Genomic DNA, 25,438 nt, shown 5'->3' with positions numbered 1-25,438 from the left:
GTTTTTTTATTTGTTTTGGTTTGGGGGGGGGGGGGGTTTTTTTTTACTGCCAGTACAAAAACTGAACTACGATTTGTGTTCAAACAACAGGAAGCACAGAAAATTCTTCTGACCTCAGTTCTCAGCATTCAAGTAACGATAACAAGATGAATTCTCAGGATGTTCTCCATGCCACAGCATCATGTGGAGAAATCCAGGCTAACCCTAAACTTAAGCATATAGGATTAGCATGGTGTCCTACCTGGTGTAACACCTCATGCAAATGTGTGCAACTCATCAATACTTCAAACTGGTATTTCAGGTATCTATGTATGGCAACTCATCTACCACATATCACAGCTGACAGTACTGTTACGAGATCAACATCATGCCCCATTGGGTAACTTTGCATGTTCTCTGGAGTCAAACATGCCCACTGACCTCAAGATCAATACCAGTATCTCTCTCACACACACATACACACACACACACTCCCTTGACCAGATTTTTCTCTTGCCCCATATCACATACCTGGAACGCCTACAACCATTTGCCACCAGTCAGATTCACAGTCACCGCTTCTGAGAACTTCTGCTCATTCACACAGAGCAAGGGCTTGAAAGCCCAGTCTGCTCAGTTCATTCTTCACTGGTAATACAAACAATCCAGCGTTACAACAGCAAAGCAGAAAAATGAGTCTTTGCTGATGTCAGCGGTAGTGCTGCCTTCTGTAACGTGCAGTTGCCTTGGATCCATAATTTAAACTCTGGTGCACAGGCACTTCTCATGACAGTCTGTATTTCCAAGTGAAAGACACCTGACTGCCAAAGTCTCCAGTAGTAAAAAGAAATACCAATATTAGCCCTCTCTTCAGCATTTTGTGGTGTTCAATTATGAAATATCTGACAGATAAACTACTAAAGACACAGATGCTTCTAAGGGACCTACAAACTGTATGATGGATGGCTTGTGATATTGCTATCTATCTTCATCATTTGCCTGAGATCAGCGGGGCAGAAATAAAACAGACAGAAGGTCACTTAGTGCAATCTGAAAAAAAAAAGAAAAAGAAAAAAAAAGAAAGAAAAGAAATATGACAGTTAGGGGAAGCCAGCAAACCTGACACCAGCTTTGCTGTGGCCAAGCACTGCAATTAGGTTTCAGACCAGAGACAAGAGGAAGAATAGAACTCCAACTACACTTCCTTCAAAATCAACATGCCAGAGTCTCTCTGGAAGAAAAAATTACTTATATTTGGCAGGTGTATTATTAAAGCCAGAGCCTAGCCAAGACACTCTGGTCTAGAGATCAGTTATGTTATCCGAGACAGTTACTCAATGGACACAAGCACAATTACTCTCAGGTTAAGGCTAGAGGCATTTGAACAAAAGCACACTACAAAGACCAGACAACTCTGCTTTCCTAGGGAAGGAGTAATTTTCTACTCTTTCCCCATCCCACTCAAGATCACCCTCTCGAGCACCCTGCTGGCAACGGAAACATCCTGAAAGGCATCTCCCAGGCCAGGGAGGCCACCACAATCCCACACTGCTCACCGCCGACACAGAAGTCTGGGAAGAGCCTCAGAGAGTCGCAGCAGAGTGACTGACTAAATCATAACCTCTAGACAGAGGAGGATGAACTAACTTAGTCAACACTTTGAAATTAAGATTAGTTGTCTTCTTTCTCAGGTTTTTAAGCAATCTCTGCTAATTTTCAAGATAAATTAATCATTTGGATGCAGCCAATGAATCCTGAACTTGGTTTTGAAAATGATGAAATCAACCACATCCCACTTTTTTATTCCTCCTTCATTTTTTTCTGTTCAGCACTATTTTAAAATTTTGACTGAAATATGCAAAGTTTGGCTTGCCCTAAATGTGCAGTTTTCACTGATTAAACTACTACCCAAGAAGAATTTTCACCAGTTCTGCATGTAACCAAGAGTTTGAAATGAACTAACATTCACAGATTTGGAAGCTTTTTCTTCTGTGGACACCCATTAGCTAACTGGGGTTTCAGTTAACACTTACACCTCAACAGAATTAATGTTATTTGATTATTCTTGGGTTTTTTACTGAAAAGCCTATTTTGTTCCACAATCAGAGAAATTCCTTTGTGGCCCAGCATCTCTAAGGACAGCAAAAGGCAACCAAAATCCCAGGCTCCACTCCAGTGTTTGCACAGGCCTCAGATGTCAGTATGAAGTGAAGCACCTCCACAAAGATAAATCAAATCCACCAAAAAATCTTCACCCCCGCAAAGCTTGATTCACAGGTACCCAAGCAGCTGGTTTCAATCTGCCCCTTGGGGATCATTATTAAGATAACTGTAATTAAGGTTTTGCATCTAATCCCCAGTGTTCCACAACTGAGATTACTATACTAGCTCCTGGGTAACAAGATCGCAACATAATAAAGATATGTCCCTATATACAGCTAAACTCCACTGGAGATCAATAGGTAGCCTTCTTCCAATGACAGGCAATAATTAGTACATTAGGCAGCCTGGATAGTGAACAAGATTCTCCTTCAGGACCTCTGAGTCCTCCTGCCATTGTTTTTCTGTTAATAATTTCCATTGCAAAAAACAGGGTAAGTATACAAGATGTCTCTCTCTCTCCCTGCTCACCCCAGCCTCCTCCCTTATGTAGCCCCAGGCTTGAAGGTTCAAAAGCCACCAAGAAGAAAAAAAAATTTAAAAATTCTAGCACTGCCTGCATCCATCTCCATGTTGGCATTCTCTCAGCTACCTGCACCATGTAAATATTTCATGACATACATTTGTCCCTGCTAGTGACCAATCTTAAAGCTAGCTTTCAGTCTAAGGTATAAAAAACCCTATATAAATCTTAAGTACAAAATAATTAGGTGTATTTGATATGTGGATTCAGAGTCACACACCAGATTTTGATCTACCAATACTGGCATAAATCTTGAGTTACCTCATTGAAATCAAAGAAATTATTTTGTATTTATAAATAAGTGTTACTGCAAAGTCTAGTCCATAAAATACAAAGAGCAACTTCAATCTCCATGTATCTGTTCTCACCCATTAATGCAGGCTCCTCTTTGCAAGCTGTTTTCTATGTAGTCAGCCTGGAAAATAAACAATCATCTTGAGGACCCTACAGGAATAAGAAGGCAATACAGTGTGTACTACAACAGAAAACTCCATGCTGTCTGGGAAAGCACTACGTGAACCTTACCCCATCTCATTAACACCATTACACTCTACCTATCATGCATCAGACTTTAAGCAATGGCTTAAAAGCACTGATGTCTCACTCAGTTGGGTACTGCAAAGATGGGAGAGCACACAAAACCCAGTTGGGGCAAAAAATGGACTAAAGATTATTGCAAGCCAGAGCTTCCATCCAGGACATTAGGCCCAACATGGGAATCACATTTTCATAATCTGTAGTGCCAGTTATGGCAGATTCATAGGGGTATGGAGACAACAATCAAAGCCAGCTGTGCTTTCACCTGGATTGGTGACTGGCATATCCTGTTGCAGATCAACAGCAACAGCTGCAAGATTAACAGGCTTTTACAAGGGTTTTTCCCTTCTCTGCAAAAGTACAGGTACCATCTGCATACCATGTGGCACCCAAAATACCTCATACTGATGAAACCATAGCTGGTGTGATATTCACCTAGAGTATTTAGGCAATACAACTGAGGCAATACATGTGCGGGGTATTACAAGGAAAAAGCTACATTTAAAATTAATCAAATCCTTGTTACACCTGACAATTTAGAACACTTAATTTATTAACTTACATTTAGTGGAAAGATGTAGTTAGAGATCATCATTGGCAAATGGAGCTTGGGGTGACAGAACAGACACTCCTATTTTGCTGTACCACATTTCTGTTACGGCTGTCAACTTACATCAATGTCTTATCAGAGATCACACCCTGGGTGTGCCATTACTGAAGGAACCATTTCAGAGGCCAGCTCTTTCATGGGGCAAAATACCCAGAACACAGCACCACTCACTCAGCTACTTATAACATGAAAAGTGATAACTATTGCCATGACTACCAAAAAGTATCACGTAAAAAAATACTGTCAAAGAGAGCAGAGATCACAAGGAACAAAATCATGGCAAGAGCCTTCTGTGACATGTTTATGAAAACGACATAGCTGCTGAGCAGTGTCAGGAAGAGAATTAAGCAAACTGCTTGAACTGCTCAAAGGTTGATAACAGAAGCTGTAATCACTGCCACCTGTAAAAAGTCTCTCTCCTATTGAAGTCTGTAGCACGGCTGGACCATAGCTTATGTGCTGACAGCAGCCAGGTGTGCACAGATATCAGTGACTGATTGCAGCTCTCATCCTAAATGCTCCTTCTGCCAAGCTGTTGAAGCAATTGTAATTAAATTACTCACTAGAGACCTAGCTACATTTTGGGGATTACAAAAGGATAAAGTTGGCTAGCTTTCACAACTGAAAAAAAGGAAACACTTTTCTGTCAGGGCACCTTGAGAAGTTGAAAGGTGCAGAAGAAGCAATTCCAAAAAGCACCTGTCACTCAAATTCCCTCTTTCTCACCCAAAACAGGGACAGACAAATTCTTCCCCCGATGTTGACAACACTACCCATCCTGGATGAATCCCAAAGGGAACATGGGGCAAGCAAGCTCTTGATCTGCAGCCTGATATAGAATCATAGATTCTATGATGTTTTACAGCTGTTACTCAAGGGAGGGGAAATGCCTTTCAGTACAAAGAAAGGCAAAATACATTCTTAAACCACTCAAGTGCTAAAGCAATTATGTAGTGGGTTATTACTAAGCATCAGAAAAGTGCATGGTGCTTTAATAAGAAGTAGCACTAGATCCTTGCCCTGAAGGTGTTACAGTTCTTGGAGCTGCAGCACAAATGAAAGTAAACAGTGATAAGAAGGGTAAAAGCAGGGTTCACAACCCAAACCACAATGGTACAAATTACAACATGTACTAAAGTACACAGTTACATTTCCCTCCTCTTATCCCAATTCTCAGAGGATAAGGTCATTCAGAGACAGAAGACAAAGGCTTAGGGTAGGAACTGAAAGTGAGCCATCAGCTAGAAAACACTAGTTATAGTAGAGGGTATGTAAAACAACACCGAGTAAGCAAGGGCAAAGCATGAGGAGGGAAGTAAGAAGTAGGCAGGGTGCCTGACCTGCTGTAATGAAGTATGATTCACTCAAGATAAATCAGAGGTGGCTCTTGCTTCATGTAGGGTAGATGCCTCTGCAGTATGAAAGGCAAATCCCTAAGTGTGCTGATATTTAAACAGCTGACTGGTTTAGCCATGCATGACTAATGAAGTCTATGCAGATTTATTTTCTACACACTAGCAACCTCTTGCTCTCTGACTCAGTAAGTGATAAGCTGGGCACATTAGAAATGAATGGGTGATAACTAAACATGAACAATGAAGAGGGTTTCTGTAAGTAAATCAAGCTGAGCATGCTGGCATTGACATTAAAGGAAGGTCATGACATCTGACAAAAATTGACCCAGATGGTGAAAAACACAAAATACCAAGGGAGAGGTAATACAGTCCCTCTCCCAGCTGGGCGTCTGAATCACACCATGGAGATAGCTGTAACTAAACAAAAATGTATTGGTGCACCAAGCTTTCTTGAGTATCCCTAACACCGAATGACTCTGCAAAGTTTACACTAGCAAATAACAAATCACACTTGCCAATACTTAATTGGGGATGATCTAAAGAGATCATCACGAATAATTGAAGAGAATACCAGACATGCCATTTTTCTATCTCAGAGGCACAGAAATATTCTGCATCAAATACATGGAAAGACAAATTTTCCAGTGTAGACACTTGAGTTGATTAACAGAAATAGAAAGACAAAATACATTCAGCAAGTCCTCCTTTTGCTACCATTTCCATTGTGTAAATCTAGACCTCTTGTATTGACTTCTATATTTACATCAGTGGGAGACCACAATTCGCTTATAAAATAGAAATAGCCATCTATTAAATTAATAGAATTAGACTCCTGTCACAGAAAAAAGTTCTACCAAAAAGCCTGATGCATTTCTAAATAATAGCAAGGCTTCAGGTTACACAGAAGTTATCTCCCCCTGCCTGTACTTGCACTAAAATCCAGTCTAAAGAACATTTAATTCAATTAACTTACAAGTGTCTGTACTTCCATTAGACTCAGGTATAATAGCAACCACATCTAACAGAGAGGAACAGGAAGGAAGCCTTCTCCCTCTCCACAGCCTGCAACGCTTTATAACTTCATCAGGCAACCAGGAGTAGAACTATGTCTTAAATGTCCTGATACATGGCAAAGACTTAAAAAAAAAAACAAACAAAAAAACAAAAACCAAAACCCAAACAAAAAAACCACCACCAACACAAGATGATGTTATACGCACTTTTTGAAGATCCTGGCTGAAGTCTTGTTGTGTTCCAGGAGTCCACATGACTTACCTTTCCAGACCATTTTGAAATGCACATCCTCCTGTGAGCATTTCTAAGTCACCAGCCAGGCCTGACACTGGGAGGCTGGCTACTACATTGCCCACATCACCCCCACTCATATCAAACCCCCATCTCTGCTCTGCATGGTTTCCAGCTGCCAGTTCTAAAAAGCAGCAAGGAATCCACAATTACAGACACAGGAACCTGGCTTCCTGACTCTTCAGTGCCTGCTCTAAGACATTAGCAACAGCATAACAAGGGCACTGTGACGTTCGGGAGCTGTGAAGCCCAGCACATTAGAAACAAAACAGACAGTATCAATAATCTCTTAGAGATTTCCTGAACATGTACTGAAATGTAGCCCAACAGGATTTAAAGTAACATTTCTTTTATACAACAGGTTTATAATGTGCTATGCTTAGCAAGTCTAAACTGAATGATTGAAGTAGTAGTGCGAGAATGGGAAACTGAGTGTCCAATTGACAAAAGCAAACCAAAACAAGGATGCAGAAAATCGGAGCCAAATCTTGTGGCTCCAATATGAAATGTTTCCTCTGGACCCAAAGGAGTCATTCTGGATTCTAAAACAACCCCAAACCACGACGTGGCGTTAAAGCCAGTAAATCTGTGTCTGTAGTACTCTTCTTATACAGTCCCTATCAAAATACGAATGCTGATGGGCCTTTCCAATACCTGTTTGGGAGAACTATGCTGGGAGAAAGGGGAGACCAACACAGATAACACCACATTTTATCAATGACTCAGAAAAGCAGGCTGTTTGGCCTTCAGCAGAAACAGACTGTCACCGCGTGTTAAACAGCTTGTCATATGTGCTGTCAATTCAGCCACATCTCAAACTTCTAGGAGAAGGGTTGCAGATATGATAGTGCTGTGGCACTAATGTTGTGTGGACCTTGCTGGTACAATTAATAAAGTCTACCACAAATACCCTTAATGAAGAGCAGCAGCTTGTGAGATGCAAGGGGTCAGAGCAGACTATAAGACCCTTTTCTGGTCTTAAAATTTACACGCACAAGGAACCAAATTATTGAAGCCTACTGTTTTACTTACAATGGGCTCCCTTGTTCCCAGCCTCGAAGCAAGGAGGAAGAAGGGGACTAACTGTCACCTTAAATAATAGACGTGGAGAGAGAGTAGAGCTGAACTGATCTGCTCCCTCCAGGCAGAAGCAAAGGCCATATCAGGATGAATAGAGGGAATGTCTGAAAGCTGATTATCTTCCCCCCAAAGGAAGGCTTCAGGGTTTTGTTCAATTATTTCATCAGAGATCTTAATAGTAATCAGCCAAGAAGAACATCCAATGTTTTGAGATGAAGCAAATCAATATGCCAAGAAGCACAACACTATTGCTGTATGTTTAATTGACCACCTGGTTTTAACTGAGCGTTCTAGCAAACAGTACCCAATTTTTCATCTTAGCATACAGCTAGTAATTCAGAAGACAATCCAGAACACTGCTCAGCAGTTTTACGTGGATTCCATGCCTTTGGCATCAAGGTTTGAATGAAAAGCGTTACCTCAAAGCGTAATTCAGTACCCAAAACCTACCCTTTTTTTACCTATGTAAATATTACACACAATATATAAAAGTCATTCCTGGTTTCTCTAAACCAGGAATTCCATTAACATCAACTGGCATCATTGGTCTAGTTGAGTTAGCTTTTGAAAAGAAGAAAAAAAAAAAAACCCACATACCAAATTGCCTATTTTTGTTTTAACAAGGAAAAAGAAAAAAATATAACCTGCTGTATCTAACCTGCTGTATGCTTCAAAGAAACCTTCCAGAAAACAAAGTTTGGCTTTGACACTGGGAAAGTTGTATTTCAATTGAAAGTAAAACTAATCACATGTTCTCTGTGCTCCCATCCATCAGAACTCACAGCTCACCAATCCAATGGAAAAGCCTACTTACGGTCATTACACTGGCTCCCAGAATATGAAGTCATGGAGCAATCACAGGTGAAGCCTTCCCATTGCTGATTACAGATGCCCTGATTCGCACAGGAATCTTCCTGGCAGGTAGTGCTTGGTCCTGAAGAAGATATTACAAGAAAAGGGTGAAACAAAGCTGAGAAAATCATTTTAGTCAAGTCCACAAAAGCTCCAATTCATCATTACCATTACTATCAGGATAAAGCACTAACCAAACACTTCTTGATTCTTGGACATGCAAGAAACTCAGGTAAAAAGAGCACAAAGACAATTGTACACTCCACAACAAAACACCAAACTGTAACACAGAGCAAAGAGGAAGAGTGAAGAGCAACATACTCCCTCTTAGGCAGGCCCAACTCATGTTTGGTGCTTGCTCAAAAAAATTTACTGTAAAATAAGGTGTGATGCAAGGATAACAAACACTGCCATGTTGCTGTGCTTCCCTGGAAGTTTGATCCCCTTGTAGAAATGAAGGCTAAGAAACAGGCCCATGAACAATGCTTCATCCTACCCAAAGAACACTGATATGTAGATTCAAACTGAAGTTTTGAAGCCTCATTTGGCTACAACTTTGCTTTATATGTTAAGAAAAAAAAACCCAAACGAACAAAAAAACCCCAAAGACTCTGACCAGTCCCATTACATAGGTTCCTCTGGATATATGTCAATGAAGTCCCCAGAAAGGCATGACATTAGTCCACAACATGTCTCTATTCTGGACTGGTTTCCACAGCCTTTGGGGGAAGCAGAGATGGAAGCAGCTACTACTAACAGAACAGCCTTTCATTGTTCTGTGATTTGGAGCTAACAGTTGCTATCCTACTCAGATGAGCCTTGCAACAGGCAAAAAAGCGATCTTCAGATCAGAAGGACTCTGAATGACAGCTAGTATGTCATCCACAAGAAGGTAGCTGGATGACAGCATCACCTGAGAGCAGACGTGAAGCTGCAAGCCATAGATTATAAGAACATGAATTCAGAAGTTGCTTCCTGGGAAAGTACTTTATCTTCAGCATTCTAGACAAAGGTATGCTGCTCCTGTTGTGCAGTACTTCAAATAAAATGTAGAACTATACTTGACATGCCTACCATCCTATATCCTGCACTTGTTGGAAAAGAAAAAGAAACAAAAGAAATAGAGTAGATAACAGAGTAGAGGATCTACTGGCTAGCCTGCCTGAGACCAGTTTGTTAACCACTTCCAGTCTAGGACAACAGCATAAAGATAAAGCAACAACTGTTCTACCCATCCCAGCATCTTCTGTCAGTCTTTGTTAGCAACAACAAGTCCATGAGGCTCATCCTACTCTTCATCACATCAGAACCATCATCTGTACTTCATAGATGAGATAGGACACGCCAAAGTGGAGACAGCATTTTCAATTATTTTAACCCAAAATGAAACCTCTCAACCGCCATCTGACACCACCCACAGTGATTTCACCGAGTCCCATAGTTATACAGCATCTTCGATATTCAGATTGTGCATCTGAGCACTTCTACATTTACAAGCCTTTGCAGAACCCACATCATGCCATGATCCTCCCAACAATTCAAAGACCAAGCCAGGAACGGACCCTTACAGCTTTGGTGCAGCGTTCCTGCTCTTCCCACCAGATCATCTTTCTCCACTGCAAGAACAGAATGGGTGAATTTCAGTAGCTTTTTAGCTATTTGTGTTTCTTTACATCTCTCCTGCAATGAGAAGGACTATGTGACTCCCAGTAGGCAGAGAGTTTAACTGAACATTAACAAAAACCTGAGCTTCTTCCACAATCTGTTATGTTGTTAAAAAAAACAAACAAACAAAAAAAAAACCCAAACCCAAAACCTCTAGGTAGAAACATAAGTGTGGATAACAAAAGCAGACAACAAAATCACTGAAAGAAAAGTCACCTATTGAAAAGAGGCAGTGGCAGCAGCCACAGCAATAAAACCATGTGTTACCATACTGAATGAAAGTTGAGCAGCATTTTTCAACACTTTTCTCCTCCCCTCCGCCTCTTCTTCCCACCCACCTGACTCTCATTTGCAGCTGTACAAATCCCAGTGGTCTCACTGGCACAGCATGAAGTTAACAGATCACTTCTAGAACTACAAACAGTGCTGACAAACTTTACAGGGTGGGCTCGTAGGCACATGTATGTACACACTTCCCTCCTGCCTTTACACTCATAAAAGACATGGATATAACTATATAGATACACATGCATCAGGTTGGGGGTCTGAGACTTGCTTCAGACTTAGTCTGGCCCAGCAAAAGAAGGGATGACATTTAACAATTTCAAATAGAACGTTAACTGTCATTTTGCCTAAAATGTCTGAGTTATCCAAGGATAAGGGATAAGGAACCGATACCTCTCCTGTACCTTACTACACTATTATCTAACCTCTAACACTAAATATGAATGCCAATACTGCTAGAGGTATAAAAAAGCAAGTTATATTTAAAAAAGAAAACAGAAAGCAATTATGACTATGCAAACTTGCTACAGCATCAACTGTAAACACCATTACATAGAAGGAAAGCAGAACATAATTTTCAATGACAATATTTCTCCTCTCTTCCTTTAGTCTTCTAAGAGCACTTTAATGAGAAACTGGACTTGACAACAGGCATCATCTAACAGGGATATCCTTTGTCTAGGTGCCACAAGAGAAAGGACCAGTACTCTACTCAAGGAATAAGACTGCATGAGGCCTAGTACCTGTGGCTTGAAGTGCTTGTAGTGAGAGAGTCCAGAGAGCCAAAGCACTTGAATTCATGACCAGTATTGTGGTTTCTGAATTGTGTTTTACAGAAACCAACTGTGAAGATGGAAACAATACTTTCAAAGCAGCCAGAGGAAAAAAAAAAAAGAAAAGAAAAAAAACAACAACACAATGATGAGGAATTTTGAAAGCCTGACAATACCACAAGGAAGCTCAAAGCCTGATCTGCATCTTCAGAGTCAGTTGTGACAGCACAGCATAGACGCTGGGTATTATGCTTTACCTCAGTCCTTAGTACTACAGGCCATTTGCATGGTAAAAGCATCTTCAAGAGTTCATCTACTCCTGCTGTTTACAGCCCTTGCCTGATGTCATAATCCTCCATCTGTGGCAACAGAGTTTTGTTCAGAGCAACTAACAGGGATGTCACAGGGGATTAGGATTAGGGAGAAAAGCGACAGAAGCACAGGAAGGCTTATAAAACATGAAGATTGTGTTACCACGCACATGCCCTTTAGTGTTAACGAACAAGGAAAGAAAAGACAACAAACAATTTACATATACGGCAGTAGAACTGGTTCTAAATTACCAATGTCATCAGAGTTCAGGTCTACTTTTAACCTCATTCCTTTGGCAACACTTACAGCAGCCACAGTAAAAGCAAAGTTTCAGAACTAGTCTTCATGTAATAATCTGAGATACATCTGATAAATCACACTATGCTTTTAATTAATAAAATATGCATGCTGACTTTAATTTTCCCCTTAAATTTCCAACACACTGACAACACTTGCTATTTCTGTTGAGCGCGTTTTTATTCAAAGGCCTTGGTTTTGTTGTCTGTCTGTAGCTGGGCTTGGCACATTGTCTTCTACATGCCACATGCACAGTGGGAAGGGGAGTGAGTAGGTAGTACATACAGAATAAAAGTGGAGAAGTCCCCAGTGCAGAAAAGCATCCCCACTAGCAGAAGTGTGACTTGCTCTGTCTCCTCCTGTCCAGACTAAGCCTACCAACAGAGGCAGCTCCTTAGGAATATGAGATGGCAAAGCAGAATTCTTCAACAATGTCCATTTGATCTTTATTTCTGCATCTCTAATTTTTACTGGAACAGCTCAGTATCTGAGGATTTACAGGATCTGAGATCTTGTTGGGTCTCCCTCCCTGGGAAGAAGTCCAGTATTTACACTTTTCTTCCAAGTCACCCAGCTAGATGTATGGTTTATTAGCTTTACCACTAAGTAGTTGAAGAAAATCACCTTAGAAGAGTACAGTAGCCAGATCTCTTATCCATATTCTGCTTGGAAAAACTACTTTGTCTTGCTCTTTCCTCCAATTTCAGCTGTATGGGAGGTTTGTCTTTGCCCTAAAACTAAAAAAATTTGAATTCTGCTGCTGCACCTTGCTAAAACTGCCACGTTTCATCCCACAGGTTGGGCACGTTTCACTGGCAAGAGAAGTCATTCCTGCTGTGTCATTTGAAAGCTCTTTGCAGAGAAAGGAACTTTAGGAATAAAAGACAGTATTGTGTTTATCATTATTACAAGTTACACAAGGAATCAGTTTCTTTGTACAACAGCTGCAGGATTATAACACAACTGCCTCGTGCTTTAATCATAACTGGTGATAAGCATTAAGCTAAGCAAACCATTCTTGGTCTTGCACATAACACCTTCCTTCACACATCAAAAATTCACTCCTATTGAAAAGAATCTACCATTTGTGTTAACATTATTTTCTCAGTAAGCTGAAGATCTGCAACAGGCAAGGTTCAATGGCACCATGGGTCCATTTTCAATCTCCATCTCCCTAAATGCTCCCATCTTTTTTTCTTGTACCTTCAAAGAGGTAAAGAAGAGGTAGGAAAGTAACACATGCAAGACGTCTTTACTGTCTTTGCAGAATAAGGTGCTTCTTTTGTCCTATAGTTCCTAAATTGCAAATGCCATCAAGCACTAAAATATCTCTACCACTACCAGTCAGATGTTATGATGGGCAATTTATACCTATGATAAATCTACAATCTACTTCTGTCAGCACTCCTCTTTCATAACCAGCAATAGTCTGCTTTTTTTAATTCAATGTGCAGGCCCAGTACAGCTCAGAGAGGTGTCAGGTCATGGAAACCATATGCACTATTCCAGGATTTACTCTTAGTGCAGGTTAAGGAGAAAATGAAGTTAATCCAGCTAAGTTTTCCAATTTTAGAATAATGTGGAAAAGAATATTTTTTCTGAGTAAAGTGTGACCAAAATTGAGACTGAATCTCATGGAACCATCATTTCACTGGATGGACCATATCTCATATGCTGTAACTGTCAAACACCAATGGTGGCATGTTGACACTTTGCACAAATGTAAGAAACTAAAGTACAGTCAAGGTTCAGTTCACGATTCAGAAAGTTAGATCCTGTATTTTGAGTCACAGGTAGTAGAAAGCAGGAATATCACAGAGTAACTTGAACTTAGCAAACTAGAACCAAAAAAACAAAAAGGGATTTTCAAGGATTGCAAGGCCAGCTCTATGAGCTCTCTCAGTTCCAGATTTTGTTAAGAACTCATCATCCCTTTCATCGCCTAAATAAGGTTAGACATCTCGCAGGTTCCATATTTAAAAAGTTACCCATTGTCAGAAGTAACTCAAAAGCCAGCATTCTGCAGTCCTCTGAAAATACAGCTGTTTATTACAGTGCCTCAACAGAACCTGAACTCTTCATTCACCTGATGTCAGTTATGATACCAAGTCCTTCTGTTTTAAACATGCGGCTGGTCTAAAAATTTTAGGGACTGGGACTAGCTAAAACAACAAATATGCAAGTCTCCCATAGGAAGCACATTTATCTCAAGGTGAAAGGAGAAGGGAATCAGCAGCAATGGCAAACCACAGAGGATGGATCTACAAGGTGGTAGGGTTTTTTTCCCCCTCCATGGAACCTGGCATATACCTATCTTCCTCCTTCTTGTCACCCTGCCACTCTCCATCTCTAAGCAACCTAAAAGGTCTTGAGCAAAGTGCTCATACATATGCTGGTGAGGGAAGAACAAAAAAAAAAAAGCCAACGATACAACAAAAAGTCAACTGCATAAAAGGGAGTATGGCTGGACCCGAGATGAGACAAGGGACAGGGAGATGCAAATGAAGTAGAGAAAGTAAACAGCATCCAGACATTCAGACACAAAAACTGAAAGCAGAAAGGAAAAACTGAAGGGGCTGTATGTGACAAAGAAAAATATAGTCAATTGGAAAAACACCTTTCCCCGCTACAAGTCACAGCAGTACAAAAGTACCAGGCCTCATCGTCTATTCTGAAATAGCCAAACCTATTTAGCAAAAGCTGATTTCCTGAAAAGCCAATAATCCACATCATGTACTCAAGACAAAAGTTACTCCTTAGGCTTCAATGTGATCAGGTGTCTCCATCTGAAGGGCAAATATTCCTATAGGGTTAAGACCGCTGTAAAAATATGAGCTTGAGCTGGAATAATCTTCACAGCTGTGACAAGCATTTAGGTTCTGAGGGCTCTGGAAAAACCAAATCAAACAAATCTGTTTGTTCTGGGACCTCTTCTTCATACTGCATCCACTTCGATGGACATCAAGAGTTAAGCAGGAACTCCTCGGCACGTATTTTGAATTCTGATGGACACACAAGTGACTAGAGAGAACAACAGCGGCTGCAGCCAGAGAGACAGGGTACTTGCTGACATCTAACACAAGTCCACGTCCCAAATTACCTGCCACAGTTTGAATGCATGGCACAGAACACCTTAATCCTCAAGTTATTTACACCTCAGTGTACTTCCAGGATGCTTTTTCTCCCCACATCAGTCCCAGCCCACGTATCCTTCCTATTCTTTCAAATGTCATCCTTTACCACTTTCATTTACATAAACTTCAGAAATCCCCTAGAGGCCGCATCTAATACTCTCTAAATCCTTAATCTCTGTAAGACAGAGAACGTCAATTTTTTAGTTGGGAATAGGCCAGAGATGCCAACAAAACATGGTCACAGTCAGATGCTCCACATGCATAGAGCACAATACATCACACTAACTTCTGTCTACCTCCAGGCTGTCAAATCTTTCAGATTCAGTGTTTCATATACATTCAATGGCTAAAATTATCTCAGGCTGCCAGTATCTTTATCTGTTGGGTAAGAGGGTGCCTCCTAATATGCTTCTGTCTATTAACAACTGTTATAGTGATAAACTGTTTACCCATTAAAATCTTCTTGGTTCCTCCATAGATATTTTTATCCTTTTCTACTGAGCCATAGAATGCCAAACCCTACCTAAAAACAGAGCTGATATTCTGAAGCAAAGGTAATTGCTACCTGCCCACACCTGGAATACGGAACAGGAATATTTTAATTTGAAAATTTCATCTATTGCATTAGTTCAGGTCAGCAACGTCACCAGGTTTTCACAGAAAACATGGTGAATAGAAAAGAAATTTATTAAGCACATGATTAAAGCCACAGAAACTTAATTCCAGTAATATGTAAAATGTTGGGAAGTCTTGTCTATCTCAGAGAGTGAAACAGGAACACTCTACATGTTTTCTCCTACAACAAAACCTTAGACTAAACCAGTGGCTTAGACACAAAATTTCAAGGTGATTAAGCTGATACCATAACAGATATCACCTGTGGCTTCAGGACTGTTAAAGAGAGACATATTGTTCAATGCCTCTGATTTCCCCCTATACCCGAGACCATTCTCTCCCTTTCCATTAAAAAGGAGGAGCATTTTCTTAAACTTCCACAACATTCAGGAACAAATTAATCTGTACTTTATATTGCAGTCTCTCTAGATGAGTTGGAAAGTATACTTTCACTATCATGTTTAAAGGGATAGACTTTCAACACCATGGAAAACATCTCTCCAGTTGTACTAATATCAAAGTCCTATTAGTTTCTAATAAGCAGGTTTCCTCACTTATGTCCCAGGGAAATAGGGTATTTGTATCTAGTTGTTCCATTAAACCTTCCTTCATTATACATCTCCTAAGAACTAGCCTTCATCAAACTGGTTTTCTGTCAGCACTCTTTACCCCATCATCTCTCTGTAATTAAAGCGGCATGTTCTCAATTACTATCTGACCTCTCTTCTTTGAGCCATCATCATTGGTTTCTCCCAATTTTCCCCCACTTTTCTACTGAAGCTACTCTCAGTCTCTTTAATGGCTTTCACTCAAGTATCTTTAGTATTTGAACACCATCCACATAGTCCTCAACCTTTTGGCAACCTCGAACGTCATTGATTCATCCCTTTTTACTTAGCAGGCCATAGTAATAAAAGATGCCAGTAAGAATTTCACGTGAGGATCAACATCATCAAAGAGTCCTAACCGCTTTGTAAAAAGTCAGAAGCTATCCAGTAAAAGGTTCTAAAAAAGACCTATAAAAGGTACAAAAATTGGTAGATACAACAGGATCAGGCATGACCACTCATGTTTGATCAATTACGGCTTGTAAAATGCCATCTAACTACTAAGGGAATTTGTAGATAATACGTTGGGTTTGGGGTTTTGTTTGTTTTGTGTTGTTGGGGTTTTTTTGTTTGTTGTTTTTTTTTTTAAACTGAAATTCCAGAAAGTTATTTCTGTGGGGTTTGTGGGGTTTTTTTTTAAAGTCTAGGTTAAAAAAATAGCTTTTACCTTCTGGTCTCACTTCTTAAGATCAATACTGAAGAAATCAAGTCAGCTTTTTGTTTTGTAAAGCTCTGAGGGCCTCCTGTGCCTCTATACACAGCAGCAATTTGCCTGAACAACCATTAGGCATTTCAGAAAATCAACCTGTGCTTTATGGATATTCAGAGATTGATACAGTCAAGCCCCCCACATCAACAAAAACACCTCCATTGTTTGCCAAGTCTCCTTCTTCAACCCAGATATACCCTCCAGAGGGCCTAGGGTTTGTCATTCTGTTCTTGTCTCAGAGGTGTGACTGCATCCAGTAAAAGGCACCAAATGTTACATAAAAGCATGTTTCAGTTCAAACCAGTAATGGGGAAGAAGAATCTTCTCTACCTTGCAGGTCAGCTTTAGTCAACTCAACTTTGTTAGCAAAAAATAAATAACAAAACAAACCAAAAAAAGCAAACCCAATAAACAACAGGCTAGTATAAAAGCAGATAAACCAGGGTCACATCACTTAAAATAAATAAAAGCAACTGGTATCTGTCACGATTTAACCCCAGCCAGCAACTAAGCACCATGCAGCCACTCACTCACTCCCCACCACCCAGTGGGATGGGAGAGAGAATCAGGAAAAAATAGGTAAAACTCGTGGGTTGAGATAAGAACAGTTTAATAGAACAGAAAGGAAGAAACTAGTAATGATAATAACAACAATAGTACAATGACAGTAATAATAATAAAAAGGATTGGAATATACAAAACAAGTGATGCACAATGCAATTGCTCACCACCCGCTGACCGATGCCCAGCTAGATCCCAAGCAGCGATCCCTCCAGGCCAACTCCCCCCAGTTTATATACGGGACATGACATCACATGGTATGGAATACCCCTTTGGCCAGTTTGGGTCAGCTGCCCTGGCTGTGTCCCCTCCCAACTTCTTGTGCCCCTCCAGCCTTCTTGCTGGCTGGGCATGAGAAGCTGAAAAAAAATCCTTGACTTTAGTCTAAACATTACTCAGCAACAACTGAAAACATCAGCGTTATCAACATTTTTCTCATACTGAACCCAGAACATAACACTATACCAGCTACTAGAAAGAAAATTAACTCTATCCCAGCCGAAACCAAGACAGTATAACAGCCAACATGCATAATCAATGCATGCAGGAATGACAACATAAGCAACAAAGGCACAGAGGGACATGGATACCTTAACCCAACCAAGCAACAGATAACAAAACAACAGACAAGATATAGGAAATGCATTTCATTCACACACGCACACAGGAGGTCACGCAATTTACAGACAGTAGAAAGAGAAGAAAAAAAATTAAGACAGATTTTGTCTCATTTGAGAAATACTTAGAATCCATTTAAGTAAAAAAAAAATAATCTATTTGACTTTCAGTATATTAGTCAATAATATTTTTCTTTTGTTTCTACATCCAGGCTCTGGAGCTGAACTTAAATCTTCTGTCTCTCATGGAAGCACAGATTGCCCTGGCTTTTTGTCCAAAGTGGATTTATTGCCAGAAAACCATAGGGGACTGGTAACTCTGGAAGATGACAACCTCTGTTTATCCCAAGAACTGAACTTGATACTGGGTTTAAAGTGACAGTAAAGCCTTGCCCCCTCACAAGCTGTTGCCTGCACATGGATTTCAACACCTCCTTCAGAAAACTTGCATCAACAGGCAAAGAGACAGCCAAGGCTTTAAACCCATATAAAAAAGCAAACCAGAACAATACCACTGATGCTTTTCCATTTAGGCACAGGATTTTTTTTTTTTTTTTTTTTTTTTAATGGAGTCCAGTTCATAGGGAAGCCACACAGATTTTTGATGTGTTACACCTTGATTCTACGTTTTCTCTTTCAGTATGGAAAAAGCAGAAGATAAAGATGGGAGTACAAGCAGCAGCTCCTGAATCCCTTGCCACTGAACGCTACATATTTCTATTATACAGCACAATGGGAACAACAAAATACCAAATCACTGACCTCATTGCTCAAAAGATGGGTAATTAAGAAGTGCACACACACCTTTATAACCTTCTGTTCTTAAAAAGTTCTAATATCACAGCTGATGTTGAAGAGAGATTGGTAGCTCTCCCTTTCTCCCAGTGTCTCCTTCTACATTTACAACCCAATAAACTAGAACTGGCATGTACAGATGCCATTTCCTATAGTTCCTATTAAGTTTAACATTTTGAATCTTTGCTATTGTTTTGCAGCCCATGAATGACTCAACATGGCAATTACCTTCCTTTTTGAGCTTGTCAGATTTTTCTTCCCACTTCTGGAACTGCTCTACTACATAGAGCCATAAAATCCCCAGAGTTCTTTAAAGAAAATGCAGAAGAAATGGGGGAGGTGTGGAAAGAGGAGAAGGATGCATTTCTCCATACATCATCCTCAACACACATTCTAACAAAGTAATTTCTGTGTAACAAACAAGCGCTTTCCCTAACTGCCCTGCTCCTCATCTTTGTAGCCAAGCTGAAGCAAAACTTATTCATTCTGTAATTCCAGTAGCACTACGACAATGCAATACAAAAGCAAAAAGACCAAGAAAGCTGTCAAACCATCATGGAGTAAATTAACACTCCAGTCCTCAATGGACAACCTTTGATTCCACAGAGAAAGTGAAGTATCACCAGATTTGAAGTTTCACTACTGAGCAGATGAAGGGTGAAATCCTTTCTGACATTATCCTGCTGTGAGATTTTAAGCATGAGATTAGATTTTCTTCTTTCCACATACTGCTTAGTATGCAAAATGCATTTCTGATTATCCAGCCTGTATGTGTCATTCATGCTTTTCATGCACCAGTGAATTCCAAAGGTTAACTATACTATTTCATGGAAAGTAGCACAAGATTATGATTTTACTGCAGAATCTGAAAGAAGATTAAGTTAGGGCAAAAAAAAGTCCCAAAACATCTGGAACAGTGTCAGCCAGTTTAATAATAATCACTCTCCTTTGTGAGAAGCTGTTATTAGTGGAACAGGTGAGGAAAGGTGAAAAGGAAAGGAAGAAGCCACATCTCTAAAGCACATAGAAAACTGCCTTGTGGAAGAAATACAATGTTCTTCAACCACTGCTATTAGGTTTGTTTGGCTGGGGGCAGGATATGGTGAACATGAGTATTAGAAAATGCAGCTGAATTTCAGATAGCTCTAGTGCCCATAGTAAGCAACATAAGGATGTCTAAAAAAAGGAAAACACAGGAGAACATGTGGCAAATTAATAAAGGGGTGAAAAAATACCCCAGCTTCAGGAAGTACTCATTAATATTTAGGACAACATCTTTAAACTCCACAGAATCTGCCTAACTTCTTCCATGACCAGTAAGGAAAAAGCAGCGAGTCACTCAGTCTTGACTTTTGTGGATGGAATAAACTGATCCATTCATCTAGTAGTAAGGCCAGGAATGAAGTGCTCAGCAAAAAGAATTGATTTTATAAGTCTAGAATCAAGGACGAGCTGACCTGAAGTTTAAATTGGTTTACTTTCAAGAAGGGAGAGAAGGTTACCTGGAACAACTTCTTCCATCCTCCAACTTGCATACATACCACTGCAGACATCTTTTCTCTCAAGATGTGTATGTCTGACACAGAAATGGAAATAGCCTGTGTTACTCAAACTCAGGAGCTGTACAAAAATTGCCAACCACAGCCCATAGGCCATTGAGCTAGACGACTAAAGAGAACCAGGTCATAATACAGGGCTGCTTTTCCTCAGTTTCTAATGCTTTTCTCACCTCCAGTGGCCTCCACTCACTACGTCAGACTGCTCTGCAAGACATAGTTGAATTTTATACTCTCATCGCAAACAGATAAATACCATGTGCCTATTTTATGGGTGGAGAGAGCAAGGCCCAAAGAAGGTGGCAGACTTGCCTGCAAGCTTCCAGTAGAAGTGTGCCCCCAAAATGAAGTCCTTTCTGAGAACTGACTTTGTCTTTTCAGAATGTTCGGTAGCCTGACCCAACACTGACACAAGGACCATTTAAGTCTTAACCACTTGCCTACCTTTTGTACCTTTTCTCCCAGGCCCTCTCACCAACCCCTTTTTTGAGCTGGTGGTAGAGGAAAAGACCCTGTTGTTACATAAAAGATGGCGATGATAGCTGCAGTTAGCAAGAGAGCTAAAGATACTCTGTGAAAAATGAATAAATATATTGGTATAATGTCATTATCCTGAAACCTCATTCTTCTCACAGTTGCATGTAGCACATCAAGCCAGAACAGATTTTACACACCAGGCAGTAAGAAGGTTTCTGGCTTTACCGAATACCTTCCAGGGAAACACAAGCTGCCACTACAGATCTGACCAGACCTTCAAGATCAATGAAGAGCTGCCTGTTGTTCCCCAAAAATCAGAAATGCAGCAGTTGCAAGAGAGCGATAAAAATAAAGCAGACCATCACATGCAAAAAAGAAGGGGTGTATGGTGTGGAGCTTTTAATTCCATGAGCTCATTTGACTTTCAGACACTCTTAGGTTCTCCCAGATGATTACCCACAAAATTCTTTGCCAAAAGCAATGGTCCTACAGGACACATCAAAACACAAAACAGGTTAGTGTGTCAGCTATCATGTTGTCCAGCACACAGGTCATTGAGCAGCAGACTTCAAAAGCTGAAAGCTTAAGTTTGTACAGCACACAAGGAAGCTGCATAATGCAAAAGGAAGCTGACACTTCAGCTAACACACAGGATAAAGAGGTTACTTAGCTGTGCTATCCTAAAAAAAATCCTACCATAGGTAATTTAAAGAAATTATAGGAATAAAACTGATAGGCAGAGATAAAGTAATTCTTGCCTTAGGTCTTGAAGTGCCTTTGGTTTTTTTTTTAGCACTACTATACACTATTAAACATCAGCCACTTTCAGTCTCAAGGATGCTTGCATTTCAGTTAATGACTTCTACATATGGCCTAAGAATGCTTTGGGATTCTCCAGTTCCTAAAGAAAAAGCTCTCAGATATTTATACTGAAAGTGCTTCCTGCTCAAATAGGAGCACTGCCTTACCCATCACTAGAATAGAGCTGATTTTACAATGTGGTAGGTTTTTGCTTTGGTGCACAGCAAGGCTGAATTATGCTTGAGCACGTAAGAGGAACAATGTGGCCAAGGAAATTCAATGGCTTGCTTAAACCAAGTTAAGAGGAGGTGGCGGTAGAATGAAGACAATAAAGAATATTATTTTCCTATTAAAACTTGTGAATCTTGATTGGTGGTATGGAATAAGGTACTGAAATACATGAATAGAGATAACAAACGCAAACAGGATGCAATGATGTCACCCATTCGTAATAGTACTGGTCTGTCTTAGGTGGGACAGTGCTGTCTACTGACCTAAATCTCACATTCTACTATTCTCCAGGCTTTCTTCCTCCACACATCCTTTGCTTCTGTTTTGAGATCAAACTGACAATTTCAGAGAAAACAGTTGCCACCTTGTAATATCCTCTGCTTCTGAAAGCAAAGCCGCAGCAAGAGACAAGCACTAGCAGAAATCTCTCTCACCACATTTGGAAGGCAAGATTCATATGTGGGGATGAAATGATATTTCTTTACACATGCACGTTCTCATCATGTACATGGTCCCACTGCCCTTCATGATGAAATAAGGACGCATCCTGCAAATCAACACACAGCACAACTGTTCACCCAAAAAGCCTGCAAGTGTTTATTACAAACATTTAAACATCATGAGACAGCGAGAACTGCCTGGGACTTCAGCCCTCAAAAATGTTGTTAAGACTGCACCCAAGATCACTTCAGATGGAAACAAAACAGGGAGACTTAAATAAGGACCGAACATGCTTAAGAGTTTTTGTTTTCTTAGAGAAAGGGGAAGTAGGTGTGACTTTCAGTGGCAACTGTAAGAACAGGCACCAGCAGGCAGCACTCAAGATGTGAGATGAAGCTTTGGGGATTGCTGTGATTCAAAAAACAAATGAAACAGCCTTCTGTTGACCTAATTCTTAGCAGAGACTGTTCAGGAAGATAGCACGGGCACTGCTTTGCAAGACCAAGTTCTTCTGAAGGCAGAATGAGGGCCATCATTGACCTTCCCACCCAGTTTTTTAGGTCTGTCTCCAACTTTGAATCTTGTTTGAAGGGCTTTAGAAGAGAAGAGGGACTCACATTCCTGACATTTCTAAGAGTGAAACAATCTCCACATTCAGGCAGCAGCTGTGCTGGTACCAGATTGGCACACAAAGTAAGTGCCACATTACATGTTTTGGGAGTGGCACTGATATTACACAACCTCAGTAATAGGACACTAAATCAAAGAACTACACTGGGTACAGGAGACGGAAACACCACAGCTGTAATAATGGTGCAGTCTTCTGGGAAAGCATCACGACTGTTCGTGAGCCACACACAGAACAGGTTAGTCTAATGAGAAGTCCTCTGAAGACGAGCTAGTAGAGATAACATGCAGGCTACATTGCCAACAGATTAAGCTTATTTTAAATAGAAGAATTACTAGAAATCACTAACATTAAAGAAGAGCTTTCAGCGCACCAGGGATAATCAGAAAAGACATTTTAAAAAAAACCCAAATGCATTTTTTTTTCCTTGAACCTTGTAAACAACACAGAAAATGTGCACTTCTTTTAGCATTTTGGCTCTGCCACAAAAGGGCAAAGCCACAAGTTCTGCTGTGCTATGCTCCTTTCCACAAGGAACAACATGGTTAACAGACACTGTTACATACAGCAGAGAGAAAAAAAAAAACCAGCCTACAGCTGTACAGCACTTACCAATGCTGTGAAATTGGAGTTGACATTGAGTGAGCTCCTGGGACAGGACACAAAATTCTCACAAACTACAGTATTATTGTGGCAGTGTAGAAGGAGGGCGCAGGCACAGGACCCCCCAGCCAATCAGAACACTGGGAGACAGGGAAGGGATCAGATTTAATTCGACTGACAATTTGGTCTTTCATGAATACTCAAAGACAGCACTAAGATGATACTTCCAATGCTAAGAAGGGACAGTCTTGACAAGTGGCAAGGCTTCAGCATGATGTAACCTGTAATCTTGAGACTGTAGGGAAATATGATCAAGGACTAATTTCACTTTGTGAAGTCCTATCTTGAAGGATCAGTTTGGGGGACACATCTTCTTCGCAAACATGCATACCAGACAACTTTACTGATCTTCCTCTAGTGACTGGTAGCCAACACAGTAGACTAGTATTCAATAGAGCTACACATAATGATTTTCATTTAACCCAGCCAGCAAAACCTTGGGGTTTTTGATGATAAGTATCCCAAGTGCTTTGGGAATTGATGCTATATGCATGTTACCAAGTCAGTGCTGCTGACGTCAATATTCTTATAATTAATGGGAGCTTAGCAGGAACAGTAAATTATTTAAAGGAGCTTCAAGAAATCACTACTATTTACATGCTTCAAGAAGTCACTCATCGCATTTGTTTCTAAGCTGGCTGGCAAAGAGAAACTACAGGAGAAAGGTTTTCCAGACAGCAGAAGCAATGCCCCCAGTGCTTTCACCGGATGCCCACCTTCTCAAAAAGGAACTCCTGTTTTGGTCTGGTCTTCACCCTTCAGTTCCTTCTACCTTCCACTTCCCCTGCCTCTACTTGTCTTCGAAATACTTACTCCTGTGGATCCCAAAAAAGGGTGCTCTGAAGCACAAGCAAATTGAAGGCTCAGAACTTCTTTCAAAGTTTTTGAACTTTTAAGATTACATCTTAAGAGTACTGTAATGTTAATAACCCACTCTACACAAAGTACTAGTAAATTGTAGTCCATCCCAGTACCATCCTTTCCACTACTGGAGGTATCACCTGACAGGGGATGGAGTATGCAAGAGAACAGCTGCTGAGCTGCTCACAGAAGCTAGCTATCCTTAAGCTGAATATGGAAGACATAAGTGTAGTGAAGGACGTCACAATGAAAGTAAACTAATGAAATGGACAGTAAGGTGGACAAGTAGATGCACGGGGGGCAGCCACGAAGTAAGAGGGGAGTGCTTGAGAGGGGAACTTCTCTGAAATCAATTATACCTTCGCATCCACGCTCAATCTGCCCACTGCGGTGCAGAGCATCATTGATTAGATCAGGCAGACGCCCGTTCAAGTCCACAGATGCTAGACAGCCCTGAAATCCATCACGTGAGGCCACTAGCTTCGGGAGATTGCTATACATGCCTTGAGCTAGGCCAGCAATGTAGAGATCACCTAGAGAATAAAGGTGTAAACATACAAGCAGGAAGTTACACACTTTTTAGAGTGGCTTTCCCCCACTCCCAACATGAATATAGCAAGCTGAACAGCTGCTCAGAAAAAGTTAAAAGCAGAGCAAGATATCGTGCAAAAAGTCGTTTCTGCCTCCTTTATTACAAAAAAACCCCCCAAAACCAAAAAAACAACCAAATAACACAAACAACACAAAACTGAAAAACTACCCCCCAAAAAACAACCACCCCCCCGCCAAACAAAAAAAACACCAAAATACCCAGCTGTAATTGCATCCTAACTAGCACAAACTGTAGCATGACAATCAATTTCTGAAAAAGCAAAATATGACAAACTATTCTGCTATAGGAAGTTACCAAACAGAGAAAGAGAAAAATGAAATTGAAAGCTGAAATCAGCAAATTCCAGATTTACTGTTCTGTACTGCACAGTTCCTGCAAGCTTTCTCTTGTGCACT

At 40.5% G+C, this 25,438-nt stretch overlaps 1 protein-coding gene across 2 annotated transcripts in view; it reads right to left on the bottom strand.

The window, feature by feature from the left end:
• The window catches only part of NRXN3 (neurexin 3), a 984,457-nt gene that overhangs the window by 548,642 nt on the left and 410,377 nt on the right, over positions 1-25,438 (bottom strand). The window contains exons 15-17 of one of the 2 annotated variants that reach the window (XM_010583781.1): positions 24,790-24,963; positions 17,130-17,156; positions 8,364-8,483 (exon numbers count right to left, since the gene is read on the bottom strand). In XM_010583781.1, coding sequence (XP_010582083.1) covers positions 8,364-8,483; positions 17,130-17,156; positions 24,790-24,963 — 321 coding nt within the window. The remainder of the gene's footprint in view (positions 1-8,363; positions 8,484-17,129; positions 17,157-24,789; positions 24,964-25,438) is intronic. The other variant, XM_010583780.1, reaches the window with a different exon arrangement.

This window comes from Haliaeetus leucocephalus, unplaced genomic scaffold, assembly GCF_000737465.1.
Source record: "Haliaeetus leucocephalus isolate CR32 unplaced genomic scaffold, Haliaeetus_leucocephalus-4.0 Scaffold932, whole genome shotgun sequence".
In the NCBI taxonomy this organism is placed as follows: domain Eukaryota; kingdom Metazoa; phylum Chordata; class Aves; order Accipitriformes; family Accipitridae; genus Haliaeetus; species Haliaeetus leucocephalus.
The sequence above is the reverse complement of the archived record's forward strand: the minus strand, read 5'-3'. Positions and strand labels throughout refer to the sequence as shown.